This window comes from Falco rusticolus, chromosome 2 (assembly GCF_015220075.1).
Source record: "Falco rusticolus isolate bFalRus1 chromosome 2, bFalRus1.pri, whole genome shotgun sequence".
Classification (NCBI taxonomy): domain Eukaryota; kingdom Metazoa; phylum Chordata; class Aves; order Falconiformes; family Falconidae; genus Falco; species Falco rusticolus.
In genome coordinates this window covers 18,693,055-18,713,308 of record NC_051188.1, presented here as the reverse complement: position 1 = coordinate 18,713,308, position 20,254 = coordinate 18,693,055, and the positions used below count along the sequence as shown (strand labels likewise).

Here is a 20,254-nt window from a genome sequence, read left to right as displayed (position 1 = left end):
TTCAGTACAAGCAAAGCGCCTTGCTTACCGGCATGTCTCTGAACTGTTCTACACCTGCATCCATCTTCAGCTCATTTTTTACATACTCAGACAACTGACGCTTTGGGTCCTCACCGGTCACGGCCAGGAACTCGGCAGCCACTTTTAAGGTGGCAAGTGTTTGGGAAATAGCATTCACTGATCGGGCTTCTTCCATGATCTGTTTCAGCTGGTTCACACTTAGAGATTCCTATCAGGAGAAATATAGCCAGACTGTGACTCTGACACGTGAAGTCAGGGTCCAACAAGTGTGTCTGTACAGCAAAGTGACGGTATAAACTTTGGTACCAGTTCTGCCCTCTTATCAAAGGGAGAGTTAGGTACACCTGGGTGATGTCCAGTGTTTACGTGGGAAAGACACAGGCTGTACAAGGACATGGGTTCCCCAGCGTAGTTGTAAGCAGGAACAATAACCTTGAAGCTGGTACTTGTACTGATCCACCATGCCAGTGCATGGTGTGCTGTGGTCACCATATCCCTTTGGTTTAGACACTTGTACAGATAACTCCACCTGAGCTGCCTGGATTCCCTTCAGAGCCAGCAAAGAAAATTGGCTCCTTATGAGGCTCCAGCCATCTGTCTGGTTCGGACTCAGACCTTTTTACACATCCTGCAGGTGCCATATTCTTTGTTGAGATCTCTGTCCCTTGGGGTGGCTTATTAATAAGTATTACAAGGCAGAGGAAAGCTTGGATGGAAAAAATTGTAAGCTCTTTTTGTACCTGTGCCAGCTGTTCTCTCACTTTCATTTTTGTGTGCTGCAGAGTCTTCATGCTGTTCAGTGCAAAGGATGGAGCGGTCTGGAAAGCAAATGAATGGCTTTGAAGTATCACTTGGCACAGGCCAAACTGGAAACTTGTGACCATGCAGTAGGACACAGCTACCCATGCCTTGGGCTGCAGGGCCAGTGGCAGCGATAGCCTAGCATAGGAGGTATAGTGGAGGCAAAAGCAGGGAGGGGCTACCCAAGTGGAATATAGAGACACTACTTGGGCATGCAAGGGTGGAGTTAGGAAAGACAAAGCTCATCGGGAGCTGAAATTGCTGAGGGATGTGAAGGCCACCAAGAACGGCTTCTACATCACTATGTCATTAGCAAAAGGAAAACCAGATAAAAACTAGGTCCACTGCTCAACAAGGAACGGGACCTACTGACAAAGGGCATGGAAAAGGTACTCATTGAGATACTTGGTGCTTCCTTTGCCTTGTTTTTTACTTTAAATGTCTGCTTTCAGCCCTCTGTGTTTAATGGCAAAGTTTAAAGGCATGTCACAAAAAAAAGAGGAACAAATTAGGGACTACAGAGATAAGTTGCTGTTGTGGCATCCAAGTACCACAGAGCTCCTCACTCACTTCCCTCCTTTCCTTACCCCCAGTGGGACAGCAAAAAAGGAAAATAAAAATAAAAGTGAGAAACAAGTTATATTAAAGGAAATCGCTCACCACCTCCCATGGGCAGACTGATGAACCTCCCTAAAACCACTTTGTCTCCATTTTATTGCTGAGCATGATGTTATTTGTCATAGAATATCTCTTTGGTTAGTTTGGGTCATCTGCCTGGCTGTGGCCCCTCCCAACCTTTTTGCACATCTCCAATCTATTCACTGAGGGGGAGCAGAATGAGAAATGGAGAAGGCCTTTGATGCTGTGCAAATACAGCTCAGCGATAGTTGAATCATTGGTGTGTTATCAGCACGTTTTGGTCACAAATCTAAAACACAGCACCATATGAGCAGCTATGATGAAAATTAACTCCATCTCAGCCAGAACCAGTGTAGCTGGATATACACAGGCCCATGGAACCAGACAAATGCATCCAATGGTGCTGAGGGAGCTGGCTGATGTTGTTAAGATACTTCAGCAATAACTGACATGACATTTCAGCAAGTTTGTGGATGATACCAAATTGAGGAAAGGGGCTGATATGCTAGAGGGCATGGCTGCCATTTAGAGGGTTCTCAACATGCTGGAGAAATGGGCCAACAGGAACCTCATGAAGTTCAACAAAGACAAATGCAAAATCCTGCATCTGGGATGGAACAATCATATGCAACAGCACAGGCTGAGAGCAGACCAGCTCTGGAGCAGCTTTGCAGAAAAGACCTGTGTGTCCTGGTGGACAGGTTGAACAGGAGTCAGCAGTGTGCATTTATGGTGAAAAAAGTCACGTGCCCAGCAGGCTATATTAGCAGGAGTGTGGCCAGCAGGACAAAAGAAATGATTTTTCCGATCTATTCATCATCTACCAGATTATGCTTGAGTACTGTTTCAAATTTGCGATTCTTCAGTACAAAAGTAATTGAAAAATTGAAGTGAGTCCAGCAGAGACAAAAAAGATGATTGAGGGGCTGCAGAACAGAATGCAGGGGATTGTTCACCCTGTAAAACAGAACTTTATGGGGAGATGCTAGTTGCTTATCCACTACTAAAAGAGGGATTGCAGTGAAGACAATAAGGACAAGGGGCAGCCAGGGATCTCCTACTTAAGCATGCAGAATACATTTTCACGGTGAGGACGTTAAAACATCAGAACAGAGGGGTAGAGAGGTGGTGAATTTCTGTCTTTGGAGATTTCCAAAATCCAACTGTACAACACCCTGAGCAATCTGCTTTTGCTTTGAAGTTAGCCTTATTTGGAGAAAACAATTGGACCAGAAACATCCCGAGGTCCCTCCAGCCAAACTATTTCAGTTTCTGTGTGACTGTATGTCAGTTGCTCTGCTTATCTTACTCTATTTCTGGACAAGGATGTAGACCTGAACGACTATGTGACAGCCATGTTATAATGCCCTTGAATCCCTTTTTCCCACTTTCTTGTGGCCAGATTTTCACATTTCACACATCCAAACACCCAGTAGGCGCTTCCTCTGACATAGGAAATAGCTGGGGCAACCAGCAGTCATAGGAGAACCTCAGGTGAAGTTTACATAACTGCCTGAGAGTTATGGGAAGTTTTTTAAGGGGCTGAAAGGACTTAGGTACCTAAATAGATTGCTGTCTTGCAAGCCTTAATTTTTGAGGTACGTATCTCTGGCCCACCTTTTCAGATGGGAATAATTATTTGCAGTTCTTGTCCCTTGAGAGCTTCCAGAGAAAAGCCAAAGGCTAATGTGGATAAGTGAAGATGAATAGCACGGAAGAAGGCTGGCTTCTCCAATACAGTTCAGAGACTCACATTAGACTCCAGCCCTATACTATGCCCAGGAACTCAACTCTCTTGAGTCTTTTTAGACTGTATCTGACTCCTTGTTTATAAGAAAATCCAGGCCAACCTCCCCTGCAGGCTTTGAATAGAAAAGCTCACAGTGCCTTTCATAGCACCAAGATTTGCTGAGCACAGAATGTTTTTTGACCACACAACTGTTAAAATCCATGGAATGCAGATAGATGTGGAGTGGTGGGCTGCCAAAGGTGCAAGCACCTTAATTTGTGTTTGCTCCAGCTCTGGAGAGGGGAGTACTAGGTGCTGGAAGTAAAATCCTACACCCTCTGCTGGCCTGGAGCACTGCAATTTGGCTTGTGCTGAAAGGGCATCGTGCTAAACTCACCTGAGCTTTGATGATAGGTTTCCCACTGATAAAACGTTGGATCACTTGCCGCTGCAATGCCTGGAAGTCAAAATGAGTTGTCTTGGTGCCATTTTCATCTATCACATACTGGGAGTTGGCCAGTGTTGCAATGATCAGATCATTCTCAGTTATCTTCAGCACTGAAGATGGTTTCACTTCTTCTGCAGAGATGGTCCTGGGAGAGAAGAAGTTACCCTTTGCTGTTAAGGATAGCAGGTTGTTTCTTACCTCATGCCACTTTGCAGTCAGTGACACGTGCAGCTCTAGACAAGTCCTGAATTGCTCCAGAGAAATGGTTTGAAATGTACCGTTGCTTTTCCTTTGTGATCTGTGTAGCTGTGTCCACACAACTGTTCTGGAGCTGTATGAGAAGGCTTGTCACAAGGTGACCGACAGAAAGGGGAGTTGGGAGGAGTTTCAGGACAGCAGTGCTGGCATTGATGTCCTTTGGCAAGAGGTCCAGGGGGACTCTGACATCTGTAACAAAATGGAGGGTTTCTCTTCTGCTAATGTGGTGTTAGGAAGAATTCTTCCCAGGGGAAAACTCTGGCTAGACTTTGTTAAAAGCTTTTTGAGGTTTTTTATATTAGGTTTTGTCGTTTTGGAAGGCTTTTAGATTTGTTTTCAGCTAGAGGGTCAAAATAAAGTGAGCTCAGCAACTGGCATGGATTCCAGCCTTGATCAATGGCTTAGAAAAGGGAAGTAACAATACCTGGGAAGTCAAAATACCTGAGCACAGTGGTTTCATTCTGATATTGCTCCAGACTTTCTGGATGGTCCCTATAGCTCGGCAAAAAGTTGAACGCTGGTCCTCTTCAGGCACAGAGCGGGGAGAAAAACAGCAGTGTCAATGCATGCTCCCAAGAGAAAACAACTGAAAAAGGTTTAGTTTCCCTGAAAGATATAGCTTATAGTGTACAGCTGATCAGTAAACTGTGTTAGGCTGCGCGTTGGTTGCCATTCACAGCTGTGGCTCCAAGCTTAACCAGAGTTACTTTTTTTCTAGCTCATATTATACCATTTATACCATACCTGGCATCCAGGGGGTACCGAATGCCAGTTCATGTACACCACGCTAATATACCTGCCTACAGTCTTAAAAACTTGTCTCGTGTATGTAGCCCATTCATGGGTGAAACAACAGGACAAATCTACAAGTTTCTCAAGTCCTGCTGGCTATACCTACTATGAGGGTGGGAGGCAATCTGCCCAAGATGCGTTCCAATATTTCAGAGATCATTCCAGTATCTCAGAGTTCTCTAGCCTCTCCCTCAAACCCCAAAGATGGCCATAAAGATGGAGATGACTGACAGTCATACTGTGAACTTGTGTCAGGCCTTACTATCCCTGAGCAGCCTGATGTGGGGAATCCACCTCATCCCTTCTGCATGGGCCCAGGAGATACATGTAAGCTCACAACAGTGCCTGAGTTGTAAGAAGTCCTGTCTCCTGGTCTCACAGCTTATTGACTGGACTTCAGGATGACTTCTGTACTAATTTCCTTGCCTAGTGCTATGATCACTGGGCTGTTGACAGAACCTGGTTCTGTCACTACCCTGGCCTTGTCCTGATGCTGTGGGACTGTACCCTGATTGCTGCCTGGTCTGTGCTATGGTCACCCTTAGGTTCTGGCTCATCTTCCTTTGGAGCAGTCTTGTGTTTGCTGGTCCCTCACAGCTTGCAACAGAAATCACAGGTCCTGCTATAACATCAGAGCAGAGCATGTGGGTGTTGAGGAGTAGTAGAGGCCAGTTTACTAGGATTAGAATATGTCCATGTCATACCTGAAAGTTCTAGAAACTGTTGTACTGAGTATGTTTCCCCAGCATGGCTGTTCTGGAAGAAGTGGATCAGAGCTTTCTGCAGACTGAAAATGTCAGGCAAGTGTTGAACATACTGGATGTTTTGGAGCTGGAAGGGAAAATGCAACATGACTTTGCTATCCACACACTTATATGAGGAACCAGGATTGTGTCTGGCATTGTGTGGCATTCAGGAGAAGGGCACTGTGCTGGGAAAACCAGGGAAATGAGTCACCTTAGTGCCCCACTGACACCAACAATGGTGAATCCACATGGTGCCTGTCTCTGATTTGAAAAAGGAGGAATGTTTCTACAACACACCTTAGACATGAGCTCCAGAAGAACAGGATAGCAATTTCCTTTGCCTTCTTGTTGTTCTTGCTGAAGGAGATGCATCAGGGTTTGGATGGACATCTTCTGTTCAAATCTCCACATGTAGGACAGGCCGATCAGTCCAAGGTTTGGCTGGTCTTCAAAAGGAGGAATCTCACCATAAGCTATTTGTAGGAGCAGGTTGGAGCCCTGAGGATCTCTTATCCTCTGCTGTTTGACAGAAGTAAGGCTCTGCTCCCAGGCCTGTGGAATTTGAAGGGTTGTTAGGAGCTGCTTTTTGTTACAAAAGTGTTTGGGAGAATTTACAAGTCTTCTCACGAGGGAAGATAATGGTCGTTCTGAAGAAAGGGAAGACACAGCAAAAACTTCATGATGAAAAATGAAGCTTGGACAAGAACAAAATTGCCCAAGAAGAAAACAAAAGGGTATTTTCTTGCCCTCCAAGGCAAAGAGCCATATTTTTTTTTTAAAGGGGATTTGCATCAACATATAAAAAGCATCTCAAAAAAGAGGTGATGAACCTGTTCATTGCATGTGGGAATGTCCTAGCTCATTGGATCACACCACATCAGAGCCTGTGTGGGCTCTGCAGTTGATACCTAACAAAGTGATAGTTAGTATATGGGATCCCTGGAAACACAGTGACTAGTCCCTCGCATACCTGGAAGAATGGCTGAGTCAGTGTTTTAAAGCAGGTTTCCCACTTCCTTCGGTCTTCTTGTCTAAGCAGAATATCGAAGGCCATGTTTTGCCCTGTAGGAATTGCAAAGCAAAATATGAACCCTGACCCAGTAGACACTGGAATCTGTAGAGAACAGCTACAGTCATGGGATAAGAGTCACCAGTTCCAGTGGCCATGTGAAAACCAATCTGAGGTAAGCCTGTTCGTACCCTCCCATTGCATGGAATGTACCTTTAACTGTTGTACTGTTGCTCAAGTGCTGGAGAAACAGATGGACAGTCACTGTGGCATCCTCCATGTTTCTGCTAAGTGCCACTGCCAGGCATTCAATATCTTTTTCAAGGTGGTCCCAGAAGAATTTTGCCACATCCTTTGGCTTCTCTGTCATTAGACTTAGAATTGCCTGGAAGACAGGATGTTTTTTTTAATTTAGCTCTCAAGAAAGATTCCTCCCAGAGTAGGGAAGAAACTATTCATCATGCGGAAGCTGCAGGCTTAGTGGAGAGGACAGGCAGACAGGAGGTAAGGGAAGGAAATGAAGCAAGGGCTGTCTCACCTGTTTATCTGTATAGATCCCCAGCAGCATGGAACAATGCAGCAGAGCTCTTGCAAGACAGACAGAGGCAGGTGACAGGTCCCTCTCCAGTTCAATTCTCCATATTGAAGGGCTTCCAAGGATGTATCCTTTTCCTGTTTTATCTTCCGTGCTGTGTTAAGGAAATGTAATTCAGTTTACACTCTCAGTGACTGGGCTCTTCTCATATAAGTTAACATTGGTGGAGGCTTTGTCAGCATTGGTTCAGAACAAATGTGAATGTGGCACGAGATGAGACTTTTGGAAGAAAAGAACTGCTGCGAAGAAATGCTCTTTCTAGCTGTTTCATGCCACTCACGCTTTCTTTCCTTTCTGTTCCCCCCAGTAGGTATTTCCAAGATTTTTTCCTGCAACTGGACCCTGGGTCACAAAGACCTTGCTCTGCCCACCTACAGTGTTTCCCCTGTGCCCAGAGAATAAAAAGAGGGTCAAGTGGCTGCAGCTCTGTTGATCTCTTTTGGGCTCTAGGCTGGAGAGCACCAACTTACATTTCCTTCCTCACAAAACCTCTCTCAGGTATGTGATTAATTCCTCCAATTTTGGCACCACATAGGCATTGTTTGACTTCCACAGGATTCCCACACTGTAGGTAAAGAAATGACAGCAGGGTAAGATGTAGGGCAAAAAACCTAACAGCAGACAGAAGATCCTCAGCATTACAAAAAACCAAAAGACACTTACGTTGGTGATGATCCAGTATGATCCGCACTGACAAACTGTGTATGAAAAGGAATTAGAGTAATCAGTCAATTTTCTTCCAATTACCAAATCATTTGTGATATAAGCACAGCCAGAAATTCACTGGGAGAGCAACAGACCAGGCTCCTCGCAAGTAAGACCTTCTTCCCATCTACTGGGATCTGGTCTCACAACATGGTTCTCACAAGAATTTGCTATAAATGGGCCTGGAGTTGCTGCAGCCAAAAGGAGATTGGTAAAGCACTCAACAGAAACACAGAGGTAGCTTTGAAGAAAGGCACCCTTCCCTCCATCCACCTGTTCCTTCTTTCCCTTCAATCCCTGGCCAGTCTATCTCATGGCACATTTATAGCATGTTGCCTGTGTCTGCCATCCATATAGCTGGAAAGAAGCAAAATTTCCTCAGCACTTACCCCAAGGTGTATCATATTGACCAATTTTCCAGTTCTTCTGATCAAAAAGCAGGTCTTCAGGCATGGTAGGAAGGTAGGACCCCTTAGAAAGGAAACACAGGTGTAAAGAGAAAGTTGAGAAATTATATAACAATTTTCCTAGTTCACTTCTCATCTACTGGAGAAATAATTTCTGGAGATAAAAACATTAGGTACGAATGAGAACATGAAAAAGCTTGACAGAGACATAGACCAAGGGACATAGCATTATATCAACTGGACATACATTGGGGATAGCTGGGTTTACAAGAACAGCAACACGCAAGTTAACATCTTCATCACTTCTTTGGTATCTGCCTAACAAACTGAGGATTCAGGGTGAAAGAGCATAACCTGATACTGTCTCCCACAACATCCTTATAGGTAAGTTCATGAAGCGTGGACTAGAGGCAACAGTGAGGTGGATTGAGAACTGGCCGAATGGCAGAGCTCAGAGTTGTGAACAACAGCACAGAGTCTCGCTGGAGGCCTGTAGCCAGCGGTGTTCCCCAGGGGTCAGTGCTGGGTCCAGCCCTGTTCAACTTATTCATCAATGACCTGGATGAAGGGACAGAGTGTGCCCCCAGCAAAGTTGCTGATGATGCAGAACTGGGAGGGGTGGCTGATGCACCAGAAGGTTCCGCTGCCATTCAGCGAGACCTGGACAGGCTGGAGAGCTGGGCAGGGAGGAACCTCATGGAGTTCAGCTAAGGCAAGTGTAGGGTCCTGCACCTCGGGGGGAACAATCCTATGCACCAGTACAGGCAAGGGGCTGACCTGCTGGAAAAAAGTTCTGAAGAGAAGGACCTGGGAGTTCTGGTGGGCAGCAAGTTGCCCATGAGCCAGCAGTGTGCCCTTGTGGCCAAGGTGGCCAATGGGACCCTGGGGTGCATCAGGAGGAGCATGGCCAGCAGGTGGAGGGAGGTGATCCTCCCCTCTGTTCTGCCCTGGTGAGGCCCCATCTGGAGTGCTGTGCCCAGTGCTGGGCTCCCCAGTTCAAGAGAGACAGGGAACTACTGGAGAGGGCCCAGCGGAGGGCTACAAAGCTGATGAGGGGACTGGAGCATCTCCCTTATGGGGAAAGGCTGAGAGAGCTGGGCCTGATTAGCCTGGGGAAGAGAAGACCGAGAGGGATCTTATCAGTGCATACAAGTATCTTAAGGGTGGGTGTCAAGAGGATGGGACCAGGCTCTTCACAGTGGTGCCCAGTGACAGGACAAGGAGCAACAAGGGCACAAACTGCAACATGGGAAGGTCCACCTGAATATGAAGAAGAGCTGCTTTACCTTGAGGGTGACAAGCGAGCACTGGAACAGGCTGGCCAGAGAGGTTATAAAGTCTCCTTCTCTGGAGATTTTCAAACCTCACCTGGACGTGATTCTGTTCAACCTGCCCTAGGAGAACTTGCTTATTTGACAGGGGATTGGACTAGATGATGTCCAGAGGTCCCTTCCAGCTCTGACCATTCTGTGTTTCTGAAACCTGGACACTGCCATTGTCTTCACGGCCAAGAGATGTGCAATGCATATCTCAGTTGCTTTCTGCACTCCTCAAATAACGGGAATAATTTGTCCATCATTAGATGCAAAGTGGGGTATAGTCTAGTAAAAAGTTTATCTTACCTGACAGCTGGCATATTGTGGTCTAGAATGAAGACATTTGGGCTACAATTTGAGTCATATAAGCTCAATCAACAGCTGATATTTGCCTGGCCTCTAGGCTCCCTTAGATTCAACCAGAGAGAGATGGGCAACACCAGCAATTTGCATCCCTTGCTTTCAGTACAGATAGTGATGAACAGTCTCAGTTTGCTCCTGGTGGACTGTCGGGAAGGGAGCAGAACTACAAGGCTCCATATGTGACCTAAACCAAATCTGGCTGTAAGCTGACAGAGCTGATTGTGTAAAAGCGGGACCAGCCCAATGATGTTATCATGAAGGGAAGTATCTGTATTCCCACATCTTGACTTACCTTTACCACATGAGGCTTAAAGCAGATATTCCTGAAAAGTTGAGTGAGGGGACTTTGGGATAAGGCCAGAGTAAATGCAGTGTGAAAGACCACCTCCATCAAGACATTGTTTTTGTGTCTGCACAGAGCATCCATGATTTTCTTCATCTTTTTTTCCAGAGTCTCTTCTGGAAGCATTGGTGTTTGGAGGATGTTTTCCATTTGTTTTATGACAGGCTAGAAAACAAATTGAAAAAAAAAAACAAACCCAGATGGAATCTAAGGAGTCCCATAAGGCATCTCTTCATGAGGTACCCACTGGTAGGGTTAAAAAGTGGGGTTTTTTAATATAAATGTGATGATCCTTGTCTCCAACTCAGGAAGAAATTCCTATAGCTTTCTACAAACACCCCATAGAAATCTGTGGGAGACACAATAGATACTCACCACCAGTCTCTGGACTTCCTGGGGATCTTTGTTATTTATTTGACTTTTTGCTCTGTCCAGCACTGATAACATCAGTGTTATATTTGACCAGGTACTCATATGCTGTGAAACACAGATGTAAGTTACATTATTATAATGAAGATACCACCAGCATGTAGAAGGTTATCTCAAGCCCACTGAAGCATTCATATGGACCCCTCACAAATGATCATGTTATTTTTATGTTATGAATATTACGAACTGGTTTTGCATTTTCTAAAATTTGTATTTGTATCATGGGGGCAAGCTCGGGGTGCTGCAGAGATATGGAGTCTGAAATCTGTTCTGCCTGAATTTTACTGTGCAATTGTTCCATTTCTGCAGTCTTTCAAATACACGAATAGTCACATGCTAAGCAGGTTTAAAGGAGGAATGAATTGTCCTCTAGAGGAGGTTTTATCTCTCCTCAGATTGGAAGAAAGACTCTAAGAAGATATTTTTCATTACTTGAACTGAATGAAACTGATTTTTCATTACTTAATGAAAAATTACTTGAGTGTTTCCTATCTCATTGTCTGTGATAAGGTACACAGGCTACAACACAAGATACATTTCATCAGGCAGGGCTCAAGTTAGCCAGCTGTACACCCTCAGAGCTGGCTGCAAAGAAAGCCTGGGTGCATCTGCATGCCTGGATCACACAACTTCAGTGACCTGCAGATGGGCTTTCAGAAGACACTCACCTGTGAAATTTCAACCCCTCTAGGTAAAATCCATTTTTCTGCCTGAAGAATCTCCTGCATTGGCATGAAACCGTAGTTGTTATGGAGATTTTTAATGAGGAATATTTGAGGCCATGGTGTCTGTGCATTTACCACCAGCTTCTTCATTGCATTCACCAGGTCTTGCTCCTCTTGCTTGTTCCCACCAGGAGATCTGTTTGGATCTGAAGGGTACCCAGTGAGATTTCCTATTAAGCTCACTCCATGCAGTTGTACAATCATAGAACCTTTTGCAAACACTTTACCTGCTTAGGTTGCAACAACACTTTTTCCCCAAGAGTAGAAATATGGCCTGCAACCATAGTATCTTGGGCTTCTCAATACCTACAGCATGCAGGGAAGTAGAATACTGGGCAGTGAATATGAGGACTGAATGGCCCACTGTTTTTTTGTGCTTATAGGTTCTTGGTCAGGTAATCTTCTCTAGCATCTATCTTAGGTCAGAGAGGAAAGCTCTCAAGGCTGTCCAGAAGATGGAAAGCAATCTCATGGATCTATTCCAGGTAGCTGAGAAAAGTGGGAATCCTCTGGCCTATTTTACATCTTGGCCTTATAAAGGGTCTCCTCTTACCTCCGTTGATTATATGGGTTGAGGTAAGATTGTGCCAGTCTCTTCACTCAGACTTGAACACTCTTCAAAGCTGACAAAGATCTAAGGAAGTGACTCAACAGAGTTTAAAGTGCAATACAGTCACTTCTAAACCAAGAGACTCATGTGTTCAGTGTGAACTCCATAGATTCTGCATGTCATTCTCAACAGACTAATGGGAGAAGGGAGTCTTAGCACATGCACCTACCTGTAGCCACTTAAACGATTATCTTGATACACTGCTGCACACCACCCCTTAAGTCTGGTGAACTACTTATTCAGGGGAAATGACAATGTTCAGATAAATTTCTTTTAACACTGACCAAAACCTGGATGTTTCAATACTGAGAAAATAATCCAGTAAAAAGAAAACGGTTTCAGAGGGAATCAACAAGTTCTAGGTAACATATATGTTTTGGGTGTAACATACACATCTTTGGATGCGATCTATTTATATAAAAATGTAGCTAGTTTAACCCTATTCAGTTTCAATATTGACAAAAAATAGTTTTATAGTGTCAGACTAAGAGGGTAAAAAAATTATCTAGATCTAAAAGAAATAAATTAGGCCTTCTGATCCTGAATCACCTCTTGAAAAATCATCTGTTAAACCCCTTAAATTTAGACAAAACTTACTTTTTTCTTTTATTTTCTTTTTTTTTTTTTTTTCTTCCCCCAGAAGGAACCTCCTATACTAGTGAATGTTTGGCTTGTTCTAAACCTGCTTATAAGAAAACAAAAATCTCATGCTCTCTGTGGCTAGCAGAAGGACTCACCACAGAGCACCTGTCTGCCAAGCACAGTGGCCACATGGCTGATGGAGAACCGGAGGCGGGCTATGAACTGGAGGGTGTCAATTTTTGAGAGCCTGCATGAGCAGAAAGCGGAAAGGTCTGCAGTAGAGAGGCACCTTTCAGCAAGCTGGCTGGCATCATCTTGGGAGGAAGGATACATACAATCCTGTTCAACAGAAAGAGAGAGGGAAACTTAAGAGTCCAAAGCTGCCATAGGTTCTGAATAATCCCTTCTTCTTTCCCAAGCCTTTTCACCAGATGCAGACTTATTTCTGCTGTGATGTTGTACCATGTGAATCTCAAGTCCGTAGCAATGCTCTGCTTTACAGGTGGAGTATTTTTCATCACCTTTGAGGGTAACCCCAACTCTGCTTCCCTGGCAGGAGAGGACTGCCTCCTCTCTTGTTCACTTGGTGGAGAATCGTATGTTGAACAGGTGTGCTTGTGCATATCAGTAGTGCTCCAGTTCAAATTGGAGAAGAGACCAGGGACAGTTCTGCTCAGAGTGTCACTTATGCTGCAGGGAGGCTCTTGTGGCTTACAAATCAGGCCAGGGCATCCCTGGGCTTCAAGAGCCACAGCTCCAAAATTCAGACTGTACACTGGACCTTATAACTCAGGCCTGGATTCTTCCACACTACACTTAGGCACAGAACCAAGGCGGGTCAGCAGCCTGTTCCAGACAGCCTGAGGAGCCAGTGGGGGGAAAGATAGAGGAAGAGTATGATCTGCAAAGGGCAGGACAGGGAGTAAGGGTTAATTTGAGTATGGATTCCAAGAACAACTCAAAGATACTTGCACTTACCTCCAGACAATGCACCACCATGAAGTAGAAATGGTTCCAGTTAATTTTGTTGAAAGTTATCTTTTTCTCCATCTCAGAAAGGTATTTTTCCAGGTGAACCTTTATGTTGTTGAACCTATGACAAAAAAAGACAGCATGTGAGCATCTGTGTAGCCTGTGTGGCTCAGTGGTCAGGCCAGGACCTAGTTCATGCTAACCCATGTCGCAGAAGCAGTTTCAAGAGGGAGGACTTGACTGTTGGACTGGTGTCAATGCACTCTTCAAAGGGTGACAGCTCACTTTTTGACTTGCACACTAAAAATGAAGGATGACATTAATTATTTTTCTTCAGTACAAGATCAGATCAGGGTGCTAGTGAAATCAGGCTCTTACCCCTTTTTACTGCCTGGTGCTCAGGGCTGGATGGCTTGCAGGCCACAAACTGGATCAGTTGAGTAATGACTTCTGGGGATGGTATGCCTCTGTCTCCCAAGATAGAAGTGGTGACAAACTCCACAAAGAAGGAGTTACATTTCCTCCGGAATTTGTTGCGAGATGCAACAGCTTCCCTGTAGGGAAGAAAAAATCAAGATCTACCATGAAACCCCAACAAAACAAAGAAACAACTTGTCTTTTCTGATTCTCTGTATGTGACCAGATCAGGTACACCTAGACTGTGGAGAAGAAATAATTTTTTTAAATAGAGAGGGGAATTAGCCCCCAGAAAACCCACTAACAGCATTTTTCCTTGAATACTGAGGACAAACTTTCTCCTTCCTTGTACTCTCCCTTTCTCCTGCTTCCACTCAAGATAGCTACAGAACAAAGGCAAATGAATTCTCATGTAGTATGTATGCCTGGATAGACCACCTGTTGAGATGGAAGCAAAAGGGCTGGAACTGAATCCAGATCTCTTCATGTGAATCCTCTCAGCACCAAGGGCTTGCTACAGGTGGTGAATAATGACTTTTCCGTGGAGCTCATGTGTTAATGATGTTGGTGTAGCCTCTTTTCTGGTAACTATTTCCATATTTTATACAAGGTGTAGAGACTGACACAACAAAACTAGTTGTTTTACAGGTTGCAGGATACCTTGTGGCCACTGTAGCAGTGGGTGTGTAATCTTCTGGGAAGTTAGCCTTGCAGATCTTACAGTGCTTGCTGCTCCACTCACGAATGCACTGCGAGCAGAAAATGTGTCCACAGGGCAGCTCTGCCGGGTCAGTGATCTCCAGTAGACAGCTCTTGCAGTCCTTCACACCCTTCCTGAAAGATGTCACCAAAGGAAGATACAACTCAGGGCTGATTTTACACTGGTGCCAGACCTGAGAGTGGGCATGGGATTCTCATGCCCAATGTTTGCCATGGGCATCAAAACTGAATTGCAACTTTTAACTAGCCTTACTGGTGAGCACAGAATAGGGGCAACATCTGATAGTTCATTAAGGGGATGGCTCCACCAAGGACCATCCCACCTAAGAGATGTGGCCTGACATACTAAGGCTTGGCTGGGTGAGGGGGCTGGGCCTTATTCACAGTCTAACTAGTGAGTACCTTCAGTTACCCCGTGTTCAATTCCAGGGTTGTCTCTGACACCAGCCAGACACAACACCGCATGGAAAAGGCTTTGCTCCATGGTCGCCTGAGGTTGGGCATTACATGCCTTGGCATTAGTAGTCTCCAGGGGGGATCCCTTGGCCTGAGGAGATTAATCTCCATTGGCTAGTGACAATCTTACCCCACCCCTTACAAAAAATCATTTTTTGTCCCCAGAAAGAGCTTTTTTGTTGTTGTTGTTTGGGTTGTTTGTTTGTTTGTTTGTTTGTTTTGGCTTGGACTTACACAAGGTACACAATTTCAGCTTTTTCATTGCATTTCTTGAGCACTTCTGTCACCAAATTCAAAGTTTCTGCTGGCTCAAAATTTTGTGTTTTAGTCAGGCGCTGTAGGAAAGAAAGGATGGTAAAAGCTCAATGAAAATATCTTCCTGGCATATGAAAAAAGACCAACATGTAATGTCAGCACCACAACATTACATAATAAACCACCAAAATCAAACAGGCCTACAAAGTGTCTTTCCTCATGTAATGTCAGGGATAATTGGCCTGAAATATGTCTTAAGCTTTCAAGGAAATCTTCCTTTACATAAAATTCTGATTTTGGGGGGGCTTTCATGATGATTCTGAAATCTCAGTGGTTTTTGCACTGGGTGGTGCTTCCACCCTCTTTGCATCCTCTTCCTATTTCTATGCCCTCTCTCAAGCTGGAATCAGAGGAATCCCTGGAAGATAAGGCTCCTTTCAAACTCTGCTTGTCTCCAAGGCTATAAATTGTCCAGGCAAGCACTACACTGAGCACATACATTCCATATGAAGATGAAATGGTTCCCAAGAAGTCTCAGAAGCTTCTCATCTATTTCTGTCTCATTGTGCAGCATGTGGTCAAAGAACATGTAGACAATGTTGGTGCAGGTCCACTCGTGTCTGGAAAACACACACACACGCAAATGCCAAACAAAGCTTCAAGACTTGCCAGAGAAAGCCACAGGTGACCTCCTCTACTGTTGGTTAATGGTGTAATTTTCAGCAGGAGGCTGGCCTACAGACTTCTGAGGTCCCTTCCAACCAATATTTCTATGACAGGTCTCGGGTACTGTGAAATGATTTCAGGACACAAGAACTCGTGGGCTTGCTTTGGTAGACTAAACCAAGCAAAGAGAGAAAAAAATGGCATGGTCCTGTCTACCTCACTTGTTGGAGTGTCTCCAGACCAAACTTCTTGAATCATTACTGGGTTTTGTCTATGGAGATACCTACACTACTACAGCAAATATCCTGGGCATGAGAAAGCACGAAGTCAGATGTTCAGGAAAACAGGTCTTACTGTTTAAGAATGCTGGGTGCGTGGCCGTGATTAAAATGTGTAGTTCTTAACACAGCTTTTTTGGAGTGATTTTGCCAATGCTTTTGTGATAATCAGACAACAGAATGAGCAAAGGATTAGAAGTGAGCCAAGAGTTTCAGGGATCTTAAGGTTCTCAAACTAACTATTATGGCTTCCCAAGGAAAGGATAGATTAAGCTCACAGTGCAAACAACCAGCTCATGGAAGAGGTGAGATGAGGCCCTATATATTTGCATGAAACCTTTCAATTAATTGAAACACTGGATTAGGAACTCCAGGGAAAAAGGGTAGATTATGTGAAATCTTTCTCCACAGATTGTATTTTTAAGCTTCAAGCATTTTAGTTTTCAAACCTTCCGGTGAGAGTTGACAGAATCTTTAGCAAATACACTGAGACAATTTGAAGGAAAAAAGTTTTGCTTGTCTGAAAGAGAACCTCTTACTTGAAAGATGAAGATATGTCTGTTGAGGGTTGGACTTACAACACACTCCTCAGGAGCTCCCTTTTCTTCTGGTGAAGATTAAGCTGGTAATTGTCAATACTGATCTGTTCCATCCAGGGCATAATGGACTTGACCCTTCTAAGCCATTCTGTACAGGCTTCAAATGACCGAAGATTACCTGTGGGCTGCACCTTCTTCAGGAGAATGTTCAAGGTGTCAAGAGTGATAAACTGAAACTACATTTAGAGAGAGAGAAAAAAAATCCAGCTTTTATAGCTGACCTGGTCCCATTGCACCTTGGTGAAAAAAAAAAAAAAAAGCTTTGGAGGCTGTGATGGAGAATTCTCTGAAACTCTACCTTGGTGTACACAGCAACAAATACCATAGCAGGAATTTATTAGGTAAGGATGTGAGAAGAGTACAGAAACTGTAATTGTACCATAGTGTAACTCTGTGTTGCACTTGTGTCTTGATCACTGTTTGAATACTGGGAGCAGAGCACGGCTTTCCCTCCACAGGGAAACTTTCAGCTCTAAGCTTGTTGCCTTCAGTTCCCTTGACTTTCAGGAGGGAGAAACAGATACCTCCAAAGAACAGTTCTTCCATTTCACAGAGAGATGTTTAAGATTATTGAAGCAATTGTTCTTTGGAAAGACAGATATTTAGGTGGAATCCAGTTGCCCTATTGTAGGTCTCTGCTGTCAGTTGAAATGACTTTGGTTGTCTGAGACATCTACACACAGCTGGCGTATAGGGCCTACAAGACCTACAGGAGACCCATGCCCTACCGCAGCAGGAGCTGGAGGCCAGGGAGTATCTTAAATGTCAGTAGATGCCTACTTTTGGGCAACTGGACTGCGCCTCTCCATTCAGTTGTGAGTCACTCTCCACTGTCTCTGTAGCCCATGTTTTCACTAACAATCATAGGTGATCAGATGACCATTGCAAATACAGGCACATCCCTGTAGACATGTAAGCTACAGTGTCTGAATCCAGACATGGACCCCATCCCAGAATTTAAATACTGTTACCATCACCTATAACGTCTGACTGTCTAAGGAGAGATGAATGTCATACCCAGAATAACACAAGCAAAAGGATGTGTAATGTTTTTCTACATAATGCTGATTAAATTATAGACATTTTGAAAACAAAAAAGTATAAATGGAATTAAGAAATGGTTAGAGGAGGATGAAGGACAGGTCCTTTGGTAGGGAATGAGCTGGATATGACCACTAACTCAGAAACTCCCTAAGACTTACTGGAAGCTGGAAAATACTTCCAAGGAAAGATCTCCTGAAGTCTTATTTTTCTCTTACACACTTTCACTGAGTGTTTGCTAGTAACCATAGGCAGAAACAGGCTGTGCCTCTTTGCTCTGCAAAACACCAGCTGTTCCCTTTTGCTCACCATTTCTGGCGGGTCCTTCTCATACTTTTTTTGCAGGTCACTTGTTACAGTCTCATCAATTTTTACCAAGTCAACAAAGAGTTGATACTCCTCTCGTAGGTAGAAATACTCCATATGAAGCCAAATGGGGGAGAAGCTTATCTTCCTCTGCCCCACAGAGGAGCAGAGCTGTTTTGCATTCACTAGGAGAGCTTTTGACAGAATCTGCAGATAAAATAAAAGGTGTTATTTCTGCTCCAAACAAACAGCAGGGGACTGAGCATGGTGTTCAGCATTGTTGAAACAGTCCAGTGAAGCTTGTCCATTAAAAATATTTTTCTCAAGGTGGAATTAAGACTGAGCACCAACAGTTGTTGGGAAGCGTGCAGAACAGGAGAAGCTATTTTTTCCCCCTAGTTCTTGGAACCATAGATATCTGTAGTCCTGTGACTCAAGCCAGTGACTTTTAAAGCTTATACCCCACCAGACCGCGTTTACCTCATAGACAGAATGATCTTGCCCAGGAAAAGTCATCCTTAGAAAGTCATTGGTATAACACTGCATCATCTCTGGATTACTGCCATCTGGCATCAACACATCCTTGACCAGTGATTGGAAAAATTCAGCTGGTTCCTTCATAGGTATTTTAGGATGACCTAGAGGAAAGGACAGAGATGTCAGGTAACCTGAAAATAGAAGTTGACGGGAAACTAGGAGTGCAGAACAGATATTTTAGGCCATTATGGTTGTGTGGGGAACAGAACTGCTACGGTTGGTCCTATCACAACCTTTGGCTATTATGGGAAATTTTGGAGATCACCTTCCCTGGATTAAAGAACAACACTTGTTTGAAAAGTCTGATGTTACCTCTCGTATTATAGACTTTCTCCCATAGTTCCTCCAGGTAGGCCTTCAGAACCCAGCTGAATGGGAACTGGCAAAACATGGATGTGTTGGGGTCTTCAGTCATTGACAACACCGAAATCTTAGCATCTTGTTTCCTTAAACAGTATAGAATGAAGCAAACATGTAATGTGCTCTGTGTATACTGAACTGAAGCATCACAGAGAAATTTCTGACTGCCACTAGTATATGTTCTGCTTAAAAGGTTAAAAAGTACAGAAAAATATTTTGTAAAAACCAGCAACAGTGAAAACAAGGCACGACCAGAAAAAATTGCTGTCACTGGGAGTTGAAGGCTAAAAAACATTGCAGCAGGGGAAAGGCAAACGAGTCAGACACCTGTCTTGTGTCTGCCACAGCTACTGTTCAGAATAAGATGACTGATCAATTGAAATGTGATAGTTGGACACTAGATACATTTTATGCTGGGGAAGGGATTCATCTGCTCTTACCTTAGGGAACTCAAATTCAAGTTGCTAAAATCCGGACCTACTGTTTCTGAGTTTACTCTGTGTTAATCGCTATTCCAAGGAACTGGAGTTCCTTGCTAATGTTCCTGAGTTGCTGAAGGTTTAAGAGAACTGGAAAGTTCTGATTCCAAAATCATGACCCAAAAGACTTATCATGGATAAGTTATGAGCTGTGTGAGCTTATCTTAACTTCAGACTTGTTTTACCATTTCTTTTTGTAGAGGGTTGGATTATGAAAGCAGGTTTTAATTCCACTAATGTACATACTGTATTTCCCCACCAAGTCTCTTACTTGCTGGTGTATTTAAAACTCAAGAATGAGTCCTCTGCAAACATCTGAAGCCACAGTTCTGAGAATGGAGACAGCGGAAAGAGATGATCCAGGTTGTTGTTTGCATCCACCACTGCGAGAATTTGAGCAAACAGATTTGCCACAATGTCTTCTAAATGCATCCACAGAGCATGCCTGGAAGTGATAACGTGGCCTGTTAAATGCTTTCCTTGTACCTGACCAATCCTCTATTCATCAGAAACTCACATCTACTTCTGTATACTAGACAGCAAAATCCCTCCTAATTGTCATATCTGAGCCCCATTAAATATTGTGCTTCACACACCACAGCTTTTTTAATGCTCTCAGAAACAGACGTGTTAGAAATTTGGAAAGAGCT

The 20,254-nt window shown here is 44.0% G+C and overlaps 1 protein-coding gene across 3 annotated transcripts in view; it reads right to left on the bottom strand.

Moving 5' to 3' along the window:
* Positions 1 to 20,254, bottom strand: part of LOC119142726 (E3 ubiquitin-protein ligase rnf213-alpha-like) — a 66,028-nt gene that overhangs the window by 4,966 nt on the left and 40,808 nt on the right. For all 3 annotated transcript variants that reach the window (XM_037375986.1, XM_037375987.1, XM_037375988.1), the window contains 28 exons: positions 19,876 to 20,049; positions 19,078 to 19,211; positions 18,709 to 18,866; positions 18,232 to 18,435; positions 16,861 to 17,057; positions 15,838 to 15,958; positions 15,318 to 15,418; positions 14,568 to 14,741; positions 13,869 to 14,044; positions 13,694 to 13,790; positions 13,497 to 13,611; positions 12,674 to 12,857; positions 11,270 to 11,472; positions 10,548 to 10,649; positions 10,122 to 10,337; positions 8,133 to 8,214; positions 7,702 to 7,736; positions 7,509 to 7,603; positions 6,982 to 7,132; positions 6,657 to 6,828; positions 6,405 to 6,496; positions 5,732 to 5,986; positions 5,393 to 5,519; positions 4,338 to 4,421; positions 3,917 to 4,085; positions 3,588 to 3,783; positions 762 to 839; positions 29 to 229 (listed from right to left, as the gene is read on the bottom strand). In XM_037375986.1, coding sequence (XP_037231883.1) covers positions 29 to 229; positions 762 to 839; positions 3,588 to 3,783; positions 3,917 to 4,085; positions 4,338 to 4,421; positions 5,393 to 5,519; positions 5,732 to 5,986; positions 6,405 to 6,496; positions 6,657 to 6,828; positions 6,982 to 7,132; positions 7,509 to 7,603; positions 7,702 to 7,736; positions 8,133 to 8,214; positions 10,122 to 10,337; positions 10,548 to 10,649; positions 11,270 to 11,472; positions 12,674 to 12,857; positions 13,497 to 13,611; positions 13,694 to 13,790; positions 13,869 to 14,044; positions 14,568 to 14,741; positions 15,318 to 15,418; positions 15,838 to 15,958; positions 16,861 to 17,057; positions 18,232 to 18,435; positions 18,709 to 18,866; positions 19,078 to 19,211; positions 19,876 to 20,049 — 4,093 coding nt within the window. The remainder of the gene's footprint in view (positions 1 to 28; positions 230 to 761; positions 840 to 3,587; positions 3,784 to 3,916; positions 4,086 to 4,337; positions 4,422 to 5,392; positions 5,520 to 5,731; positions 5,987 to 6,404; positions 6,497 to 6,656; positions 6,829 to 6,981; positions 7,133 to 7,508; positions 7,604 to 7,701; positions 7,737 to 8,132; positions 8,215 to 10,121; positions 10,338 to 10,547; positions 10,650 to 11,269; positions 11,473 to 12,673; positions 12,858 to 13,496; positions 13,612 to 13,693; positions 13,791 to 13,868; positions 14,045 to 14,567; positions 14,742 to 15,317; positions 15,419 to 15,837; positions 15,959 to 16,860; positions 17,058 to 18,231; positions 18,436 to 18,708; positions 18,867 to 19,077; positions 19,212 to 19,875; positions 20,050 to 20,254) is intronic.